General features: G+C 35.6%; 1 protein-coding gene across 3 annotated transcripts in view; it reads left to right on the top strand.

Annotated features, from left to right (window-relative positions):
- Positions 1-18,111, top strand: part of CFAP47 (cilia and flagella associated protein 47) — a 275,466-nt gene that overhangs the window by 162,938 nt on the left and 94,417 nt on the right. For all 3 annotated transcript variants that reach the window (XM_027689060.1, XM_027689061.1, XM_027689062.1), the window contains exon 51: positions 4,624-4,721. In XM_027689060.1, the coding sequence (XP_027544861.1) occupies positions 4,624-4,721 (98 nt within the window). The remainder of the gene's footprint in view (positions 1-4,623; positions 4,722-18,111) is intronic.

The raw sequence follows: 18,111 nt of genomic DNA, 5'->3' as shown, positions 1-18,111 counted from the left end.
TCTGACAAGATCATGACCTGATGGTTGCATAAAGCAGGCTAAGGATTTTTATTTGTCATCGAAGCCCCAGAGTGAGAAGATAAGAGATACAGGCTTGAAGTCAAGTGGAGTTTATCTCATAAGACATCAAAGTACGGTTCTCAGGCCCTAAAAAAAGACTTCAAGTGCATTAAAAATGTCAATGGAAGTTTACGAAAGTAGAGAGAAAAAAAATAGTGCCTACTTTTTTTTCTACCTGTTTCTTAAACGTGTGCAGAAAACAGAAATAGAGAGATACAACCTCGTTCTGTGAGTAGAGAATGAACCATCTCTGTGTTTCAGCATGAGTGTATTGAGTTTATCTCCATTGCCTCTGTTGTTTCAGTCTTGTTTCCCCAGCATCTGCTATCTGGTAAAATAAAACTCTATGAAAAACCCTAACAAAAAAAAGTGAAGGAAATCCCCAAACTCCTGACCTTCTACTCTTTTCATTAGCAAATGAATTTCTAATACTAGACCTATTTTCAGCCATGCAAGTTGTTCTTCAGGTTTGAAACAGGAACACTGAGATACAACTTAAGTAAATATCAAAAGCATTTGTTGTTAATTTAATCTGCTTATGTTATGGTTTATTTGTTTTCAGGGAGCTAAAGCTTTGGTAGATTTTTATAGCTCTGGAAGTGACTTCTGAATATTCTTGAGAGTAAGAACTAGCTTCTGTCTTGTAGGTTGCCTTAGGAAGAGAAGAAATTCAGAGTAAAATAAGGCTATAATTACTTGAGAATGAGAATACTTGCAGTAAATTGGCTTTGAGCTGGCCCATTCAAATGCATTATATGGATAAAGACACAAGGTGGGACTCATCTATAAAATCTATTTGGTATCTAAGTGAGTAAAAAGCCCTCAGTGTTATGTTCTTAAGAGTTCAAGTGGGCAGCAAAGTAACCATTCCAGATATGTTTTCACTGAGTAAAAGTTGACAGAACATCAAAGTTTGTACAACTTCAAGGCCTAATACTAAACAATATTTTCAGAAGTGTTTGGTAAAAAGTTCAGCTGGAAAAATAAAAAAGATGCTCCTTCAGCAGAGAATTGCCAGGTTTGTACCATGTGTTAAGGAAAGTGTTTCCATTGAAGTATTTTACAGTTTTTAGGTAAATACCTGTTGAAGGTGTTATGCCAATAATATTGTGATCTAAAATGTAGTACATGTAATATTGAAAAATGAGTACAAGGTATTCCCTCCCAAACGTGATAGGTGTTTTACAGAAAGGTAATCTGTGAGCACTGTAGTTTATTTAGGGTCTCCAGAAGAGCAATGAATCTATACATTTAAATGCATATAAAGTACAAAAAAAAGAAATTTAGCAAGCATTTCTAACATAAAAAAAGTTTTCATAATTGAAGTAAAAACTAAAAAGAACACAAGTTGGCCTGAAAACTTTGTTTTTGAGATATGTCAGGAGTTCAAGTATTTTAAGCAAATCGAACAGAATAAATGAATTTATATATCAAAGGAAGAAGAGAAAAGACAGGTAGATTATAAATTTTATATTACTGCAATTATGAAGTACAGAAATGTGATTCAGGAAAGGTATGAGTACAGAGAAGAAATCCGTGGTCAGAGAGAACAAAACAGGCTCTAAGTTTATATGGAAAAATATCTTAGTTGCAGTATAGATGTATTAATTGCTGGGAGGCGATATTGTAATGACAAGTAATGATGCAGTTCCACAAAACTTGTGGTTGTGCATTAGGGAAAAAATGAAAGTACCTCCTGGAACACTGGAGATCCACTTTCAGTTAGACAGTTATTTAGAGACAGAATATGACACTTAAAATGTCTGTCCTAGGGAGGACAAACAGTGTTTAAGGACCTTTCATACCTAAACCAAGTGTTTTCATTCATTCCATTCTTTCCCTCTCTTCATGGTGACAACTAGTAATTTCTTCTTGTTCTTTGGTTTCTGTATTTTAATCCCATCTTCTAATGTTCCCTTCTCTGCAGCTTGGTTTCCTTAGAAGCCTTCAGAAAGGGATCTTAGAAATAGATTTTTGGATAATCAAGGTACTATGTGAACCACATCTCCCTTATCACAGCTGCTGACTTTGAAAAAGAATTCTAATAGTTTTGTGTGTCGTGGCTTCTCTCCCTTGTTGTGATGCTTAATAATTTTCTTTGGACTATATAAACAAACTCACATCTGAGACCTGTCTGAAAATTGACAGCACATTCTCTGCTTTTTCGTTTCTTTGTACTCGAAGCTGACTTACACAAGGAGTCACGTGCTGGTTTGCACCGCCACACTTTAGTACATAAGGTTCTTTTGAATTCATAAACTTGTAGAATCATAGAGTGCTTTGGGTTGGAAGGGACTGTCTCGTTCCAACGCCCCTGCCATGGACAGGGACACCTTCCACTAGACCAGAACCATTGGGCAGACACTCTCCTGCCAAGGTTATCAGACTGCTCCAAAACCTTTTCTGCTGAAATCTTAATTTGGGAGAGTTCCTCTGACCGTTCCCTTCAAAACAAACTCCAGGGTGGGTTTAGGAAATCTCTGAACTCCACTGTAACAAACTCTACTGCAGAGAATTAATTTGGATTTTCTGCTGCAGCCTTATCTTACTTGAGCATTCCTTTTCCACCCTGATCATCTATTAGCTCTTCTGAGTTTGGCAGGCTACCAACTTCAGATGTGTCTGAAAAGATTTTGCTTCTACTTTTTTAAACCTTTAGCTAGTTGTCACTCAGGAGGGTGAGGTTTTTTCTGGGTTTTTTTTGGGGGGGGGGATTTTTTTGTTTGATTTTTTGTTTGTTTGTTTTTGTCTTGTTTTGGCTTTTTCTTTTTTGTTTTTCTTTTTTTTTTTTTTTTTGTGTTCTTGGAGGTTTGAGGACAGGGTGACAGCCTTGTCAATTTTCTGTTCAAATAGCAGTTTGTGCTCTTTTCTGCTTTTCTTAACTGTACAGAACATTAATTTGAGAATGTGTTGCTATAAATGCTTTTGTTCTGTAGTTTAATCACATATGCTGGGTAAATGGAACTTTACTGTTGGTGTTTTCCTTTGTTGTTTCATACCTGAATTTTATAGCTTTTTCTACAGTTTGACTGCATCCTTGAAGGATGTGTTGACCCAAGCTATGGTCACTCTTTGATTTTCTTTTGGTCTTTACTTCAGAACTTTTATTTCAGCTTCCAGGTAGTATGTTCTATTCTTGCAGAAGTCATCTCTCTTCTGTATACTATTTTTTTTTATGTTTTGTAATTGATTAAACTCAGGGACATGTACGTGCCAGAATCCTTTAATAGACGTTCAGAAGATGTCTTTGCCTTTTTATAGATTGTAAGATACTGAGGATATTCTAGACAGTGGAAGGCTGGTATTCTGCTGATATTAAAAAACAGTAAACTTTATGCATATCAAATTAGCCTGAACAAAATGGTAAGTTAATACAAGATGTATTCAGTGAAAATTTTAAGGAAGTAATACAGTTAAAGCCAGTCGACACAGTTTTATTGAAAATAGAGTGTAGAAATAGTCATATATACAGAATGAGGAACTGCAGCAAGGAAAGCAGTGATTCTGAGAAGAGCTGGGGTCGCAGCAGGAAAGGAAACCAGTAGGAGCTCCCAAGACTTATGCTGTGGTAAAACAGGAGTGCTAATGTAGCTTTCTAGTGTATAATTCAGGGAAGCATGAGTAGGAGGATTAAGGCTAATTTCATCTCATACAATATACTGACAAACAGGAACAGTGCAAGTAGTTCTTGGGTATGCATTATTAAAAGGTGCTGAACAGCTGTTTCTACTTGCAAAAAACTTACCACATGAAGTATTTCTGTTGTGAAGATCAGGCCATATGATGAGAGACTTTGGGCTCAGTCTCTTTCACTTCTCTGAACAAAATTGAAGGGATAATTTTATTAACACTTACAACTATGTTCTAAATACAGGAAAATGCTAGATACTTAATGCCAGATCTCTTTAATCTGTCAGAAAAAATTCATTACAAAATAGTTTGGCTGGACATTGAAGCAAATCTAATGGAAATCAGAAATTAGACTCATATTTAAATGTCTTCCAATGCCAGTAATTAGCCACCAGAACAAACTGCTAGCGGATACCTTCAAATCAAGACCCAAAGTCTGTCTGGAAGATATGCTGTAGCAAAGCACAGATGGCTTGACTGCAATTGCACAGCAACAGTCCTGTGTAACTGAACAGAACTTAATTTCTCTGATATACCAAAGCTTATATTAGAGGAACTAATTTTGATTCAATTTTACCAGGTATATTTTAAAATGATAAAAGTACTGTCAATCTGATATGAAATGTTAGTTGCAAATCAGTAATATTCAAAATTCAGAAAAAATGTGATAGTCTAGGAAATTAATTTGCCAAAGTGCTATTTCCATTCCATTGTGTACATATTGATTTTGTTACTATTTTGAATCCAGACAAGAAGGGATTAGGTAGTGCAGTTTGTTGACAGTGATTAAATCAGTTCATGATTTGCTTTGTCTCAGTATGAACAGTGACTGGCATTTCTGCTAAAGGTTCAAATTTCTCGCTGATTTGAAGGCTGCTAGGATTGATCACCTCATAGGATAATTTATAAGGCATTTTGTTCTTTTTAACATAGGAGAACGTTCTTCAAATTGCAAAGTGTGGTTCTCCCTAAAGATTAACAGCACACCTGCAGCACCGGAAAAAACGATAGATGTGAGATGCAGAGCTCTGGTAAGGTTACTCTAAACATTTAATTTTCTTTTTCTTCTACATGAGAAGAAAAATGTAATTTTTATTGTTGTTCTGGCTGCTATCACAGAGGATTAATTAATTTTACCGACTGACCACACACAATAACTTTTTGAGTAATAAAGCTCAACACTTACTAAGACCTCATTTAAGCTCAGTGATATGAACTAAAATGAATGCTTGAATCAAAGTGTCTTCTTTATCCTGCTTGAATAATTACACCTTTATTCTGCTGACATCTGCTTCTAATTTTGGATATCAAATAAGGCCGAATTCTATAAAAACTTCAGTTTTTATACAGTCCATAATAGAATTAGACTCTTTTGGTACCCGCCATCCTTATGTATGCCAAATTATTATTGTCATTTAAATTTCATTAATAATTGGGATGCATTTAATCATGTTTTTATTACTAGGTGAATACATACTTTCACTCTCAAAAATAATTTAATTATGTTAGTCATTTTGGAAGAACAATTGCATCATAATGAGTAAATTGTATGTTTTAAGTCCCTTAAGTATGTAATGGTAAAATAATTGTTTAGTATGTTTGTTTAATTAATACTGTTTCTGTTTTTCACAGATTTGTAATTGTATTTATCTTCAAATTATACTTTGTAAAGTTTTTATTTTCAGAACTAATATTGTTCTTATCTTCTATAAATGCGTATTTGCTTTATCATCCGGACATCCTGCTTTCTGCATGAATTCTAAGCAGCTAAAAATGCTGCCTTTAATAATGTATGGTGGTAACAGGTTCTATGAATAGAAATGTCTGGTATGGTATTTTTCTGCAGGAATATTTTTGAAAATTAAAATATGTGATACAAGTACTAGGGGAACATGTCTTCCAGTCACAGATGCTGGGAAGGGAGAAGAGTCTCCTAAGTTGGCTTTACACGTGTTTATAAGGGGGGAAAAAATCCAAACCAGTAAACATTTCTGAAAATGTTTGAGTATCATGTTCATGTGTCACTTCTAGTTTGCTCTTCTTTCCTTCAAGTATAGTATTCTGACTGTGAACTTCTGTAGGGGTGAGAAACAGATAATGATGTTTTCAAAGTCTTGGTGTTGGGTGAGCATGTTAGGAGGTGTCTGGTGCCAGTAAGAAGCACAAAAGCTAGACTAGAAGTGTGATTTGAGACCTTGAAAAGAATAGTGTAGGGGTTTGTCCTACAGGATCACGATTGTCTTGTATCATTTTCTGATCTGAAAACACTGTTAAAGTGGTAAAAAGAAAAGCCTGATTTGAAGTTTATTATTGACTCCTATTGTATAATAAATTCTCAAGGTGCATTTTAACTCTTCCTATATATTTTAATCTAATCCAGTGTGAAAACTTGCAAAAGTCACAGTAAGGTTCAAAATACTTCTGCAATGTTCAGAGAAATGAAATTCTTGACCTAAATGGGGATAATTCAGGTAATTCCTTTCTAAGATGAGGAGGGTAAAGAAGTAAGAGATCTATAGAGATCTTCTTCAGATCTCTATAGAAAATGTCATAAATAACTTTTAATTGATGAATTTTGAAGATGACATAAATATTTTTGACTAATAAATAATACATGTGGATACTGTTATGGAATTGTGATTACTGAATTTCCTGGTTACATGGCAGGCACTTCATTTTGGAGAGGGAGAGCTTTCTGTCTCTAATGTAAGTGACTGGAATTATCCAAACTAATGTCTCACTGGAGACTCAGTGTGACGCCAGGAAAAAGAACCAATACAGTCCTTGACTGCTGAAAAATGGTTTAATATTAACAGAAAGCAAATAACACCATAGGTACTGCTACTTGAATGTTCAGACCTGGTTCTTGAAGGTAAAAAATTATATTGAAATACTGGAAGAAAATCAAGAAATCTGCTAAAAGCATGGGGGACTGGAAAAGCAGGCCTTGTCACATGAATGCTAAGTAGCTCTATCAACTTAATTTGCCAAAGAAAAAATGGAGAAGGAATGTGATCATTCACTAAAGAATATTGAAAAGGTAGTGAAGATGTCTCAGTTTTGCTGACCAACATGCATGAAGAGCTAGCGGCCAAAAATTTACATCTGAGAATTATTTAATCTTGTGTGGAATGTTCTAGTAATAAGAACAGTAAAACATTGGAAGATGTTACTAGCGAAAACAGTAGACAGAGTCCTGTAAAGCTCAGGACTTGAAATTGCTTCAAAAGCTGATAAATATTTAAAAAACATAGACAGACACCTTGTGCATCTGCTACTTCAGTGAGTCAGATTTAATGAATACATTGATCTCTTTTTGACCTTGGAGTCTTCTTCCTTCCTGGCCTTTGGAAAGAAAGGGATTAGCAACATTTAATTTAAAATACTAATAGTACTGCTTTTGGATGGTAGTCATAGCTGTATCTCATCATCAAACGCAATACAAATTTGTCCTCAGCTTGACAAAAGTACTGTTCCTGTCTTACACAACTGATCAGACTTCTGAAACATCAGAAATTGGCTACAGCAGAGGTAAAGTTGGCAGGACAGAGTTTTTAAATGAGCAAGGTGCAACATCTTGCTTTTTTTAAGGATAGACGTGTGGCCACAGTGATTACCAGCCCACAGACAGTGAGGGAGTCCCCAGGGAGGTAGGGCTGGTGGGCATCCCAGGAACAGTGGGCAATATGGGATCATCTAGACATATGTCACCTGCACACCATGAGCGCTATAGACATTAACGAGACTTCGATGAATATATTTGCTTGCAGATTCCAGTTTTGTGTTTGAGGTTTAGAAGTGCTTTAGGCCAGCTCAACCTTTTGTACTTCATAAATGAGTGTCTGTCTGAAATGCAATGCCTGTGACAGGGGAATAGCTCATACCATTTGAAAAGAGGTGCCCAGATGTGTATGTCAGGATTCAAGCTGAGTTTGTGACTTTGTGCATGTTCTGACCATTATGGGTGTCCTGAGGCACTGGCCATTGGTTGATGCTGTAAAAGGAGTACTATATTGAAAACTGCAGAGAATTTTGAAGAAACAAGTTGGTCCACCTGGCAGCACCATGCAGTTGACTGTAGCTCAAGTCTTGGTGTCAGGACACAGTTCCTTTTTCCTGCTTTAAGTGCGTAAAATCAGCTGAAAAGAAATATCCCAGTTAAGTCTGTACTGCCCCCATCCCAGACTTATATGACTTTGACAAGGCATTGTGTCACCATCCTCATTTAATTTGCTCAGAATTTTCTGTGCTTTCATCTGTCTTTCGTATAATGCTTAATTATGATTAGATTCATGATCTTGAATTGGAACAACACAGCATTTTCCAGTTACATTTACCTTTGGTTTGCACTGTTACTTGTATGTCTTAACATCCTTAAGGTGCAAAATTTCAATATCAAAGAGTATCTGTAGATATGTATCTGAAAGACTTAGAGATAATTTGGTTCAAATCAAGTTTTTAATAAAATATTTGCATTTTTACATTTTCAAGACCCATCTCACTACATATCATTTTTGGATGTGTTCTTTCTCTCAACCTAAAATTCAAAGTGGAGATTGCTTACTTAAATGAATCAAACCCAGTTTTACGCTGCTCAAGTCTTGTTAAAACTCTTTTGACGTCATAGCAAAAATCATCTAAGCTTGTACCTTCTAATAAACCAGATTATGTTTAAGCTATTTAATGGAAATAAAAATATTGCATAAGTGTGCCATATTGAAAAAAATAATTTTAAATTCTAGTCTAATTTCAGTTATTTTAATCACTGTATATCAGTAAAGGAAATATCCTTGTTTGAATAGAAGAATTAATCTTACTGGAAGTTTAGATTCAAATCCTATTGTAGTCCTTACTCTTCAGTTGATAGTATAGGTTTCTGAGAAATAGAAGAATAAACGTTTCAGTAAAGAGCTCAGAATTTGATCCATAAATTGAAGGAAGTGGCTTTTTAAATTTAAAAGATAATAGATTTTTCCTGTTTTTTTAAAAATAGAAGCTCAGTAATTCCTCTAATTTGAAACACAGCTGTCTCTAAATTGAATTAGATTAAATTGTTTTGGTCCATGTGACCATTAGAATGCCTGCCACAAATTGCATGGTATGATCCAATGCTTTCAAGGTCAATAGAGTGTTTGAATACGAAAAATAATGTGGTCTTATTTTCTTTTTATATGTGTATTCATTTTTTTCTATGAAGAAAATTATAGTAAAAAAGAAAAAATTGCCTCAAATTTGCTCCTTAATATTGCTAATACTGTTTTATATTGTTACATTTAGAGGTTTTGGGACAGAGAAGCAGTTCCACTTCTCAGCTTTTCTCCCTGAGCATTAGTACTCAAGATATCTCCTGTGTTGGATACATTCATGGTGTCATTACTTTGCAAATAGGAGAATCAGATATTGATTTTAACTTTTGTTGTGGCAATTCTACATGCTTGTATTTCCAAGTAAGGGGGTGGATGATTGTCTGTTCAGTGTTCAGTTAAACTTCTTTAAGGCAGATTTATTTCTCATTTTTCTCCCCAAGTGTTTTTTGTTTGTTTGTTTGTTTGTTTTTTGAGGTGGAGGGTGGGAGGTTGGATGTTTTCATGTTTGTTTGCCTTTTTTTTTTCCAACCTAGACAGACTGGTACATGATTTCTGATTTTCATTTGAAATTATTCATGTTGTAAAGCATATAGCTTGCTGATCTGGATATTTTTTTCTAATCCAGGCCCTGAACGCTCTGAAATACACTGCTCACCATTCCAGAAATAAGAATAACCTTACTGAAACAAAGGGGGATTATCCAGCTGCAGGTTTATTTTCTAAGTCCTGTGTATCTTAATAGAAAGTAGATCAATTGGTGAAGCCTGGGTAGGTTGTAAGGATGCATTCCAGCGGTGAAGGATTCCTGCCCGCCTTGATTGCTAAAGCTTGGTAAACAGGGGAGCCCTTACAAGTGCTTAGATGATAAGCCTGTGTTTCAGAGGGATATAATCAAGCATTTTTAACACTGAAATAACCCAGTCAGTCCTCACGCTGCTTGTGACCAACACCCCCAGCTTTACCTCACGACTTCATCTGTCACTGCCCAGACTCAGACTCTTTTTTTGCCAGCTGTCATAATGAAAGCAACCAATCTTCATTCTAAGTACATGTCTTTTGTCAGAGTCCTTTGCCTTTTGATCCACCCTGAGAACCAGTTCCAGTAGTTGGCATTGCTGGCCTATAGAGAACATTTCCCCACAGTCATTAAAAACTCCATTGACTCTGCTACGTAAGATTTCCATAGCACTGTGCTGGAATTAATTCCAGGAAAGAAATTTCAGATTTGTGAGGTGTCATTTCCTGTTCCATAATTTTAGAAAATCATTCTAAATTCTATTTTGAACTGCATGATGTAAGGGAGAGTGTTGTTGGAGACTTGTCAGCTTTGGCTCCCCTTCGACCACTGCAAATTTCAGGTTGCATTTCACCCCAACCAAGACTGTCAACTCCATTAAAAGAGATCAGCTAAAAACTAGTTCAGGGAAAAAGGGAGAAAGTACCCTCTTGTGATCATTGTGTGCTTAGGACTTTATTCATTTTTTCTTTTATGAAAGCATTAACATATTTTTATTTCATTTTGTCTTGTCTAGACCAGCCTGTGGCAGTCTAATAAATCTCAAAGGCAAGGAAAAAACCTGTAACAGTGGAGGTGATATAGGATGCAGAAGTGTACTTTCAAATGTATGTTTTACTTTAAATACAATTCCAAAGTACATTTTAATAGTTATGTGAGTTTTTCTCTCTTAGCAACATCTAGATAGCACAGGCTGAGTGAAACTGTTTTTCATCAGTAGCTCACGGCTTTTCAAATTCATTTTGAATTCAAAGAATTGCCTGTGCAAACCTCATGAAGTTCAAAAGGCCAAGTGCAAGGTCCTGCACCTGGGTCTGGGCAATCCTAAGAACAAATACAGGCTGGGAAGGTAACGGACTGAGAGCAAACCTGAGGAGAAGGACTTGAGGGAGTCAGTGGATGAGACCTGGCAATGTGCACTCACAGCCCACAAAGCCAAACGTATCCTGGGCTGCATCACAAGCAGTGTGGGCAGCAGGTCCAGAGAGGGGATTCTGCCCCTCTACTCCACTCTGGTGAGACCTCACCTGGAGTGCTGTGTCCAGCTCTGGGGCCCCAAACTATGAAGAATGTGAACATGTTGGAGAGAGTCGAGAGGAGACCACAAAAGTGATCAGAGGGCTGGAGCACCTTCCCTGTGAGGACAAACTGAGAGAGCTGGGGTTCCAGCAGCCTTCCAGTACTTAAAGGGAGCTACAAGAGAACTGGAGAAGGACTTAAGACAAGGTGGTTAGTAGTAGTGGTTAGTCAAGGGATAATGACTTTAAACTGAAGGAGGGTAGGCTTAGATGAGATGTAAGGAAAAAATTCTTTACTGTGAGGATGTTGAGGCACTGAAACAGGTTGCCCAGAGAAGCTTTGGATGCCCCATCCCTGTTTATGACCAGATTGGATGGGGTTTTGAGCAATCTGGTCTAGTGGAAGGTGTCCCTTCCCATGGCAGATGGGTTGGAATGAGATGATCTTTAAGGTCCTATCCAACCCAAACAATTCTGTGATACTCCTTAAACTCTCCTCATGCAGAACTGATTTTGCATTCTAATGGATTTATAAGCTGTAGATCAGAAGTAGCACTCTTTCCAACTCAATGATATTTTTCTTCTCATAGGATATATTGGCTCAAGAAATAGTCCCCTCAAAATTATTGGCAGATCTTTGGAACTTGGGAGTCATGCTTTGGGGACTTCAGAAGTACAACTCATGAATGGGAGATGTCAGTCTGTTTTAAATCCATGGTTGTTTTACATTGAGCCACAACAGTAAGAGATCTCATAAATGAGATCTTAAACTTCTTCTGTTTAATTACTTGAAGGGAACCCACAACGACTGATGCATCTGTGTTAACCTGTCACTACACAGCAAGAGCATTTTTTGGGTGTCTCTACTGATCGTTCCCACTTACTGCTCCTTCGTTTGTATTACACAGCAGTCCTGGAGTGCATGAAATGCGTTTGTTTTGGATGTAATTTAACTGGAGAATATTTTTCATGTGCTCATCTAATGTTCTTCAACCACTGATGGGTTGAAATTTATGCCGTTTAAGTTCATGGGAGTGAAATAGAACTACTCATAAGAAAAACATTCATGGGCACTTGCACGGTGTGAATTCTGAATCCTCACTGCAACTGCTTTGCTTTACATATCTCCTCCTTCTGTGTCTCACTACATGCTGATATGGACAGACCATAGCACCCAGATCTTTGTAACTCTTCAAGTCTTCAAAAAACAACTGCATCATGTTTATTCTAACAGGAGTTTACATTTTGTGGTAACTAAATTATGTCAATCCACAAATATAAAGTAGAGAGCTTGTTACAAATACCATTACTGTTAAAGCAGAACCAACTTAGAACCTAAATTGTCAGTGTTTCCCTTATTAATTTTTTCATTATTTATTTAAAAGTAAAAAGCTTATAATTAAGAATATTTTGTAATTATGTAACTTGGCAGTTGAAGGCAGTGACACATTGTTTTCATAGCTGTGGTGCATTAATTTTTCCTAAGTCCTAAACTGAACTCTAGTCTGAATATTGTTACATATGGCTCATACTTGGATTATGTTCTCAGAAACTGAGTAACCTGAAGTTATGAATCATGCCCTAAGGTCAATTTTTATCATATGCTTTCATGGCAATTGGTAGCATAAAAAGTATCACTGCAAAAGAACCATGGCAGTATGGTTGGTGGAAGGAAAAACAAATTTGAGAAGGTAGTAATTATTAATCCCTCTAAATAATAGCAGTTTGGCAAATAAATCAGACCAGAACATGTTTGTATAGCTCATTAAAAAAAAAAAAAGCTAAATTACTAGAAATGTTAAAATGTGAGGGAAAATTTTTGATAAATATGTAGCAGCTGCCAACCTCCTCCTCTCATCCCTATAGATGCATGAATCAGTTCTGTGATATAGTGACAGGGAGCTAATGTAGATCATGAAATGACAGCTGAACTGTCACTAACTGCCATTGAACAAAAATGTGAGGTTAGACCTAAACCAAGTAATTAGAGGGGATGTTTCATCTCGATAAGTGGTCATATCTATGAAAAATAACTGTCAAGTGAAGAAAGAGAGTAGCCTTGTAAAATCAAGCTACTGTGTTACTCATAACTGCTGCTGCTCCTCTTGTGGCTTAGGAATCAAAACAAGAGGGTTTTTTCTCAACCATTAAATACAACAATTCCATGGAAAAAGTTCCTTTTAAAAAAATTTGCCCACTGATAGTATCTGAAATACAGATTGTGCAATTTAGTTGGTTAGGTAATAAAGTAGTATTACTGAAAGGAAAAGTTAATGTTTGAACTCTATACCCTGGATATACCTCTGTAGTAATTGTCTTTCTAACCAGTGCTAGGAACTTATGCTAGATTTCTAGCTCAAGACAAAACATTGTTGTATATACATTATGTAGGGTTGGGTTGGGGTTTTTATTGTGGTGTTCTTGGGTTTTTTTGTAAATAATAGTGAGAGGAACCTGAAAAACAACAGTGAGAATTTCTCAAAAGATGTAATTAAGTATAAATTATTAAATCATGCTTTGAGAATCTTACAAATGATGATGTGTGAATTTTTCTGTGGAAGTCTAACTTTCAAACCTGTCCTGCCACTTTTTGGAGTTGCCAGGAAAATTGATGGTACTGCCACTGGTATTCCCTGCGGTGATTAGTGAATTAGTGAGAACTCACTGCTTTCCCTGTATAACATGAAGAAAAAAAGGATCTTAATTATTCATTCCATTCCTATAAATGTTGTTCACCTGTATAATAGGAAAACGTATATTACTTAAGACTATTTTGGCTGGGATACTACACTTCTCACAAAATCTAGCAATATCCCCGCTTCTCCCAAATAGTATTTCCGTGTTCCCACAATCAGAATACCACTTAAAAATTCTTGAGTGAAATTCAAATACTATTTTATAGTTGCACATCTGTAGAATGTGGGTTGAAGCAGCTGGTAGTTCTTTTCTGCTGGATTTCAATGGACTGTATGCACAGCTTCTGAAACAGCAATTGATAATTAAATGTCATCATTACAATGAGCAACAAGTTTATTCACGCATACAAATATTTTCATACAACATAAGGATCAGAAACTTAAAGTATATAAAAATAGTTGATTAAGAATTTGATTTGAAAACAGATACCATCCTGAATTTTGAAAAATGTCATTAAAGCAGGAATTACTTGTTTTAAGTTATACGGTTTTCTTTGATGTTTTTACTTTAGGCTAAAACCCTACCTATTTTAGATGGTTTGGCCTATTGAAAAAGGAATCCAGATCTTTCCTCCTCTATTTAAATCAGAATATGGTATGCCTGTGTAATTGTGAAAATATGAACATATCTCTGGCACTTCCTTAATTATCATTCTCACTAGGAAGGAGGGACCACTGTCTGTTACTCTCTGAAGACTGTTCTTCAGCCTTTTAAAAATAAATTTGCTGGTGGATTTGAATTCCTGGTATAAAGGTAGATGAAAATCATTGAAACTGAAATCTTAGAAGACTAAAGAAAAGCTGAGGTCTTGGTGAGCATAGAGACTTACACTAGTTCAATCTCCAGACCTATTTGTATAAATGTAACCTAAAGGTCATAAAATTGGTTCCCTACAGGAAATATTCCTATTGAACAAATTCCAGCTAAAACTATACAAGAGAAATGTGGACCAAAAAGTAGCACTACTCATTTCACATGGAAAGGAATAGTAAATATGTACTCAGTAATCATTTATATATTTCTCTGGGATTTAGAAAGGATAATTTACAGAGAATTTTTACAGTTCAGAGGAACCATCTGTGAAAGCAGGAAGTTTTCGAGTCAAATTAGAGGTTGTTAGTTAATGTTCATTATCCATTAATTAAATAACACTTCCAGTTATCACAAGTTGTTCGTACACTTGCAGGTATTTTTAGTTTGAAATGCAGAGAAAACAACCATATTTTTTAATTTTACCAAATGATAATTATTAATATCTTCAACCATTGACAACATTGTAACAATTTAGAATTTTAAAAATGGTTACTGTATTTTACTTTGGTGTTTACTATATATTTCCTAACGGGGAACTGTAGTACAGAGGCATAATTTAGGCTGATAATTCATGTTCATTATCTCAGATTGCTTAGAAAAATTAACTGCAATAGTTACTTTGCCTTGCAAATATTCTAATGGATTTGTTTAGGTTGAATGTAGAGATCAAGAAGGAAGCTGATTCTTCAGTTTTTATGTAAAATGTGTAAAAGGCTGGCAGTTATTTCTTTGAGCACCCTTGCTCATTAGCAGTTGTCCATTTCCCGGAGAAAATTCTAAATGTATCACTGAGTCAAGAGACTTTTTTAATCCATCCAGATATTTGAAAAGTAGTATTTGCTGTCTTGAGAGGAAATATCTAATATGTGAGCTCCAAGCAGGATCTGTAGAACAGGAGATAAGCCAGAGGGGAAGGTCTGTTTTGAACAGTGAATTATTAGTTTCTGCTTTAATAAAACGAAATGCCTGGAAGGGATTGAGTTTGGTTTCCACATAACTGCAGAGACAACAGTTTTGTCTATTCTCTGCCAAATCTTTCTTTTTTTTCCTCTCTCTCTCAAGTCTCTGAGAACCACATGAGTACCCAGAAGATGGTAATGTATCTCTGAAACATATGTTGCCCACTTGCACTTCCATGAGATGACTTTACCCAAGTTGGAGCTTGTGCTCCTGTTGCTCTTTTTAATGGCTCCCAGACCAGTGCAACTATTGCACTGGTTCTGAGCTATTCAGTGGTGGTTTTAAAAGGTCACTGGCACAGTGTTGATGTTTACAAGCAGCTCTAAGAATAGGCAGGGTGTTTCCATTACTGTTTCCAGCCTTCAAACCTTCTCAGTTTTGTCAGTCTAGAAAAATGAATGCAGCAGTCTGTTGTGTGGGATCCCCACATAGCAGAATGTGACTGTAGGGTGAATATAACAATTCAGAAATTGATATTTTTTAAATTGAAATCTCATGAGGATACCTTTTACTATTTAGGAGGTAGATGACATAATGGCTCATGTCCAGATACATGGATATGCAAAAAAAATATTATATATTTCAGGTAATTGTAATAGCAGTCCTTTCTCTCACAAGGTGATCTGCCAGGTACTCAAAACTGAGCACAGAGGAATATGGAGAGATCAGTATTTAAAATTATAAATCCATTATAAATCCACTTATAAATCCATGATTCTCTAATAAACACTTTCTTCATCATCTTCCCCATGCAGAGGGAGAAGCTGCTTTCTGGTTGACAGCAGAATTAGCGACCTAGAGAAGTGCAAGTGTGGGCCTTGTTTCAGACTGCTCTAATTTTTGTTCTTTCAGAGATTCTAGGAATAGATATTAGTCAAGAAAAAATATATTTTGATGTTAATATTATTAATAAACATTGTTTATGATGTAGTGAGCTTGCATTACTTTTGTAGAGTAAATACTAAGGGAATGTGTGGGACAGATTGAAGATACCTCTAGCATATCACATATAGAAGTCAAAAATTAATAATGCAGCATTTATTGTTTTATGTGAGACAGTAATCTGTGAGCAAACTTCAAGGACTTAAAAGTTAACTTTTCTTGGAGCAACTAACAATAAGGCTGTTTTCAAAGTTTATCTGATAAGTCATAGTAAGGCATAGAACTAGATAACTCTTATAGAGATTGTTCCTTTAGATTTATATATATTTCTGTTTTCAGAAAAGCTATGAACATTTAAGAAGTTCTCTTTGCATTACAATACTCTCTGGCTCCTGAGACTGCAGAGATATGACAAAAATAAATGTTGGATTTAAAGAAACAAATGCTAGAATTTGAGAGAGAAAGGTTTTGTCTAGAGGCATTTTACCTGTCAGTATGAACTTATTTGTAATTTTCTACTCTTAGAAAATTCAGGAGAAAAATTTATTCTCAGTAGAAACCCTGACAATTTCAGTTTTGTTTAGAATTTTCTCTACCTCTATATATTTTGTAGCATTGATAATTATGGTACAGGTCTTTTAAATTGTGAAGAAATGCCTCCTTAAAATTCTACTTTTAGGCCAACAGAATGAGAAGAGTCGCAGTAGGTGCAAGATCTAAGACAGTCAAATTAATTAGCATTTTACCTCTGCTGATTGAGTAACTTGATGGTAGGTGGTGTAGCTGAGATGTAAATTACCTCATTAGTATGGTCATAAAAATTCAAAAAATGAGGTATTTTTTGAGTTGGTTACTAGTTTTAAAAAGTAAAGTACTTTTAGCTAGCTCATACCAATATAAGCTGAGAGTAGAGGCACACAGTGGAATATTTGCTTCCATGTTTAGCAGCTGTCATTAAAGTTGATGGAAGTATTATAATAATTAGTTGTTGTTGGTATTCTACTGTAGAACCATTAGATTCTGGTAGGTGGTTGTAAGTTTATTTTTACCAAGTATTTCTGAAAGTCTTTGAAGCACTGGAATATGGGTGGTGCTTCATCACTGCCTTTTTGCTGGTCAGTTCTGACTGAGCTGATACTCAGCATTTCACTGTCATAGTATTTGTCATGTTTCTAATTTCAAACAAGATGGAGCCTTCTATCCTCACCACATGAAATTTTCAATCCAGGACAGTTAATCTAAGTATTAATCCAGTATTAATCTAATAGGTTTAATAAATTATATTACAGTAAGTTCCTGACAGTATTACTGTTATTTAGGTTGCTTACTTTGTTATGAAAATGCACAAATCATCAGCACTCACCAAGACTTCCAAAGTATGCTCTAGTCTATTGGATTTAGGAATTTATGACATTATTGTAATTTTATGTAGAGCTTGAAAACTAATCAGTGAGACCAGCAGAAAATAATTGCAGCTAACTGTTGTAGCATTATATGGGCCAATATAATTAGTTCAAGAACTAAATCTTGCAGTGCTTCGTACATTCAAAGTCCAGGGATAATAGTGTAATTTGGTAAATAAGGAAGTGAAACGGATTTACGTAAATACTTAACTTGAATGACATTCACAAAGCTTTCTGAGGGTAAGATTTAATCTAGATCAGAGAGAAGGGATTGAAAAAGAGAGGTTTTGCTAATTGTCTACCTGATATGTCAGAAGCCATTTGGCAAGTGAAAGTATCCTACATTTTGCATCTCCTTAACTTCCCTGACAGAAGAGAATGGTTGCAAATAGTGATTGTTGCTCTTCTGAGGCTAATTTTGGGCAAGTATCTCCATGTGATTACATGCTTGAAGAATTCTATATTTCAATTTCACGAGACATAACTGACTCTTTGTAAATTCGGTATTAACTGATACATTTCTTGACTTCATTATCCAAGAACAA

The sequence above is a fragment of the Neopelma chrysocephalum genome, unplaced genomic scaffold (genome assembly GCF_003984885.1).
Source record: "Neopelma chrysocephalum unplaced genomic scaffold, ASM398488v2 Primary Assembly neopelma1_76, whole genome shotgun sequence".
In the NCBI taxonomy this organism is placed as follows: Eukaryota; Metazoa; Chordata; class Aves; order Passeriformes; family Pipridae; genus Neopelma; species Neopelma chrysocephalum.
The sequence above is the reverse complement of the archived record's forward strand: the minus strand, read 5'-3'. Positions and strand labels throughout refer to the sequence as shown.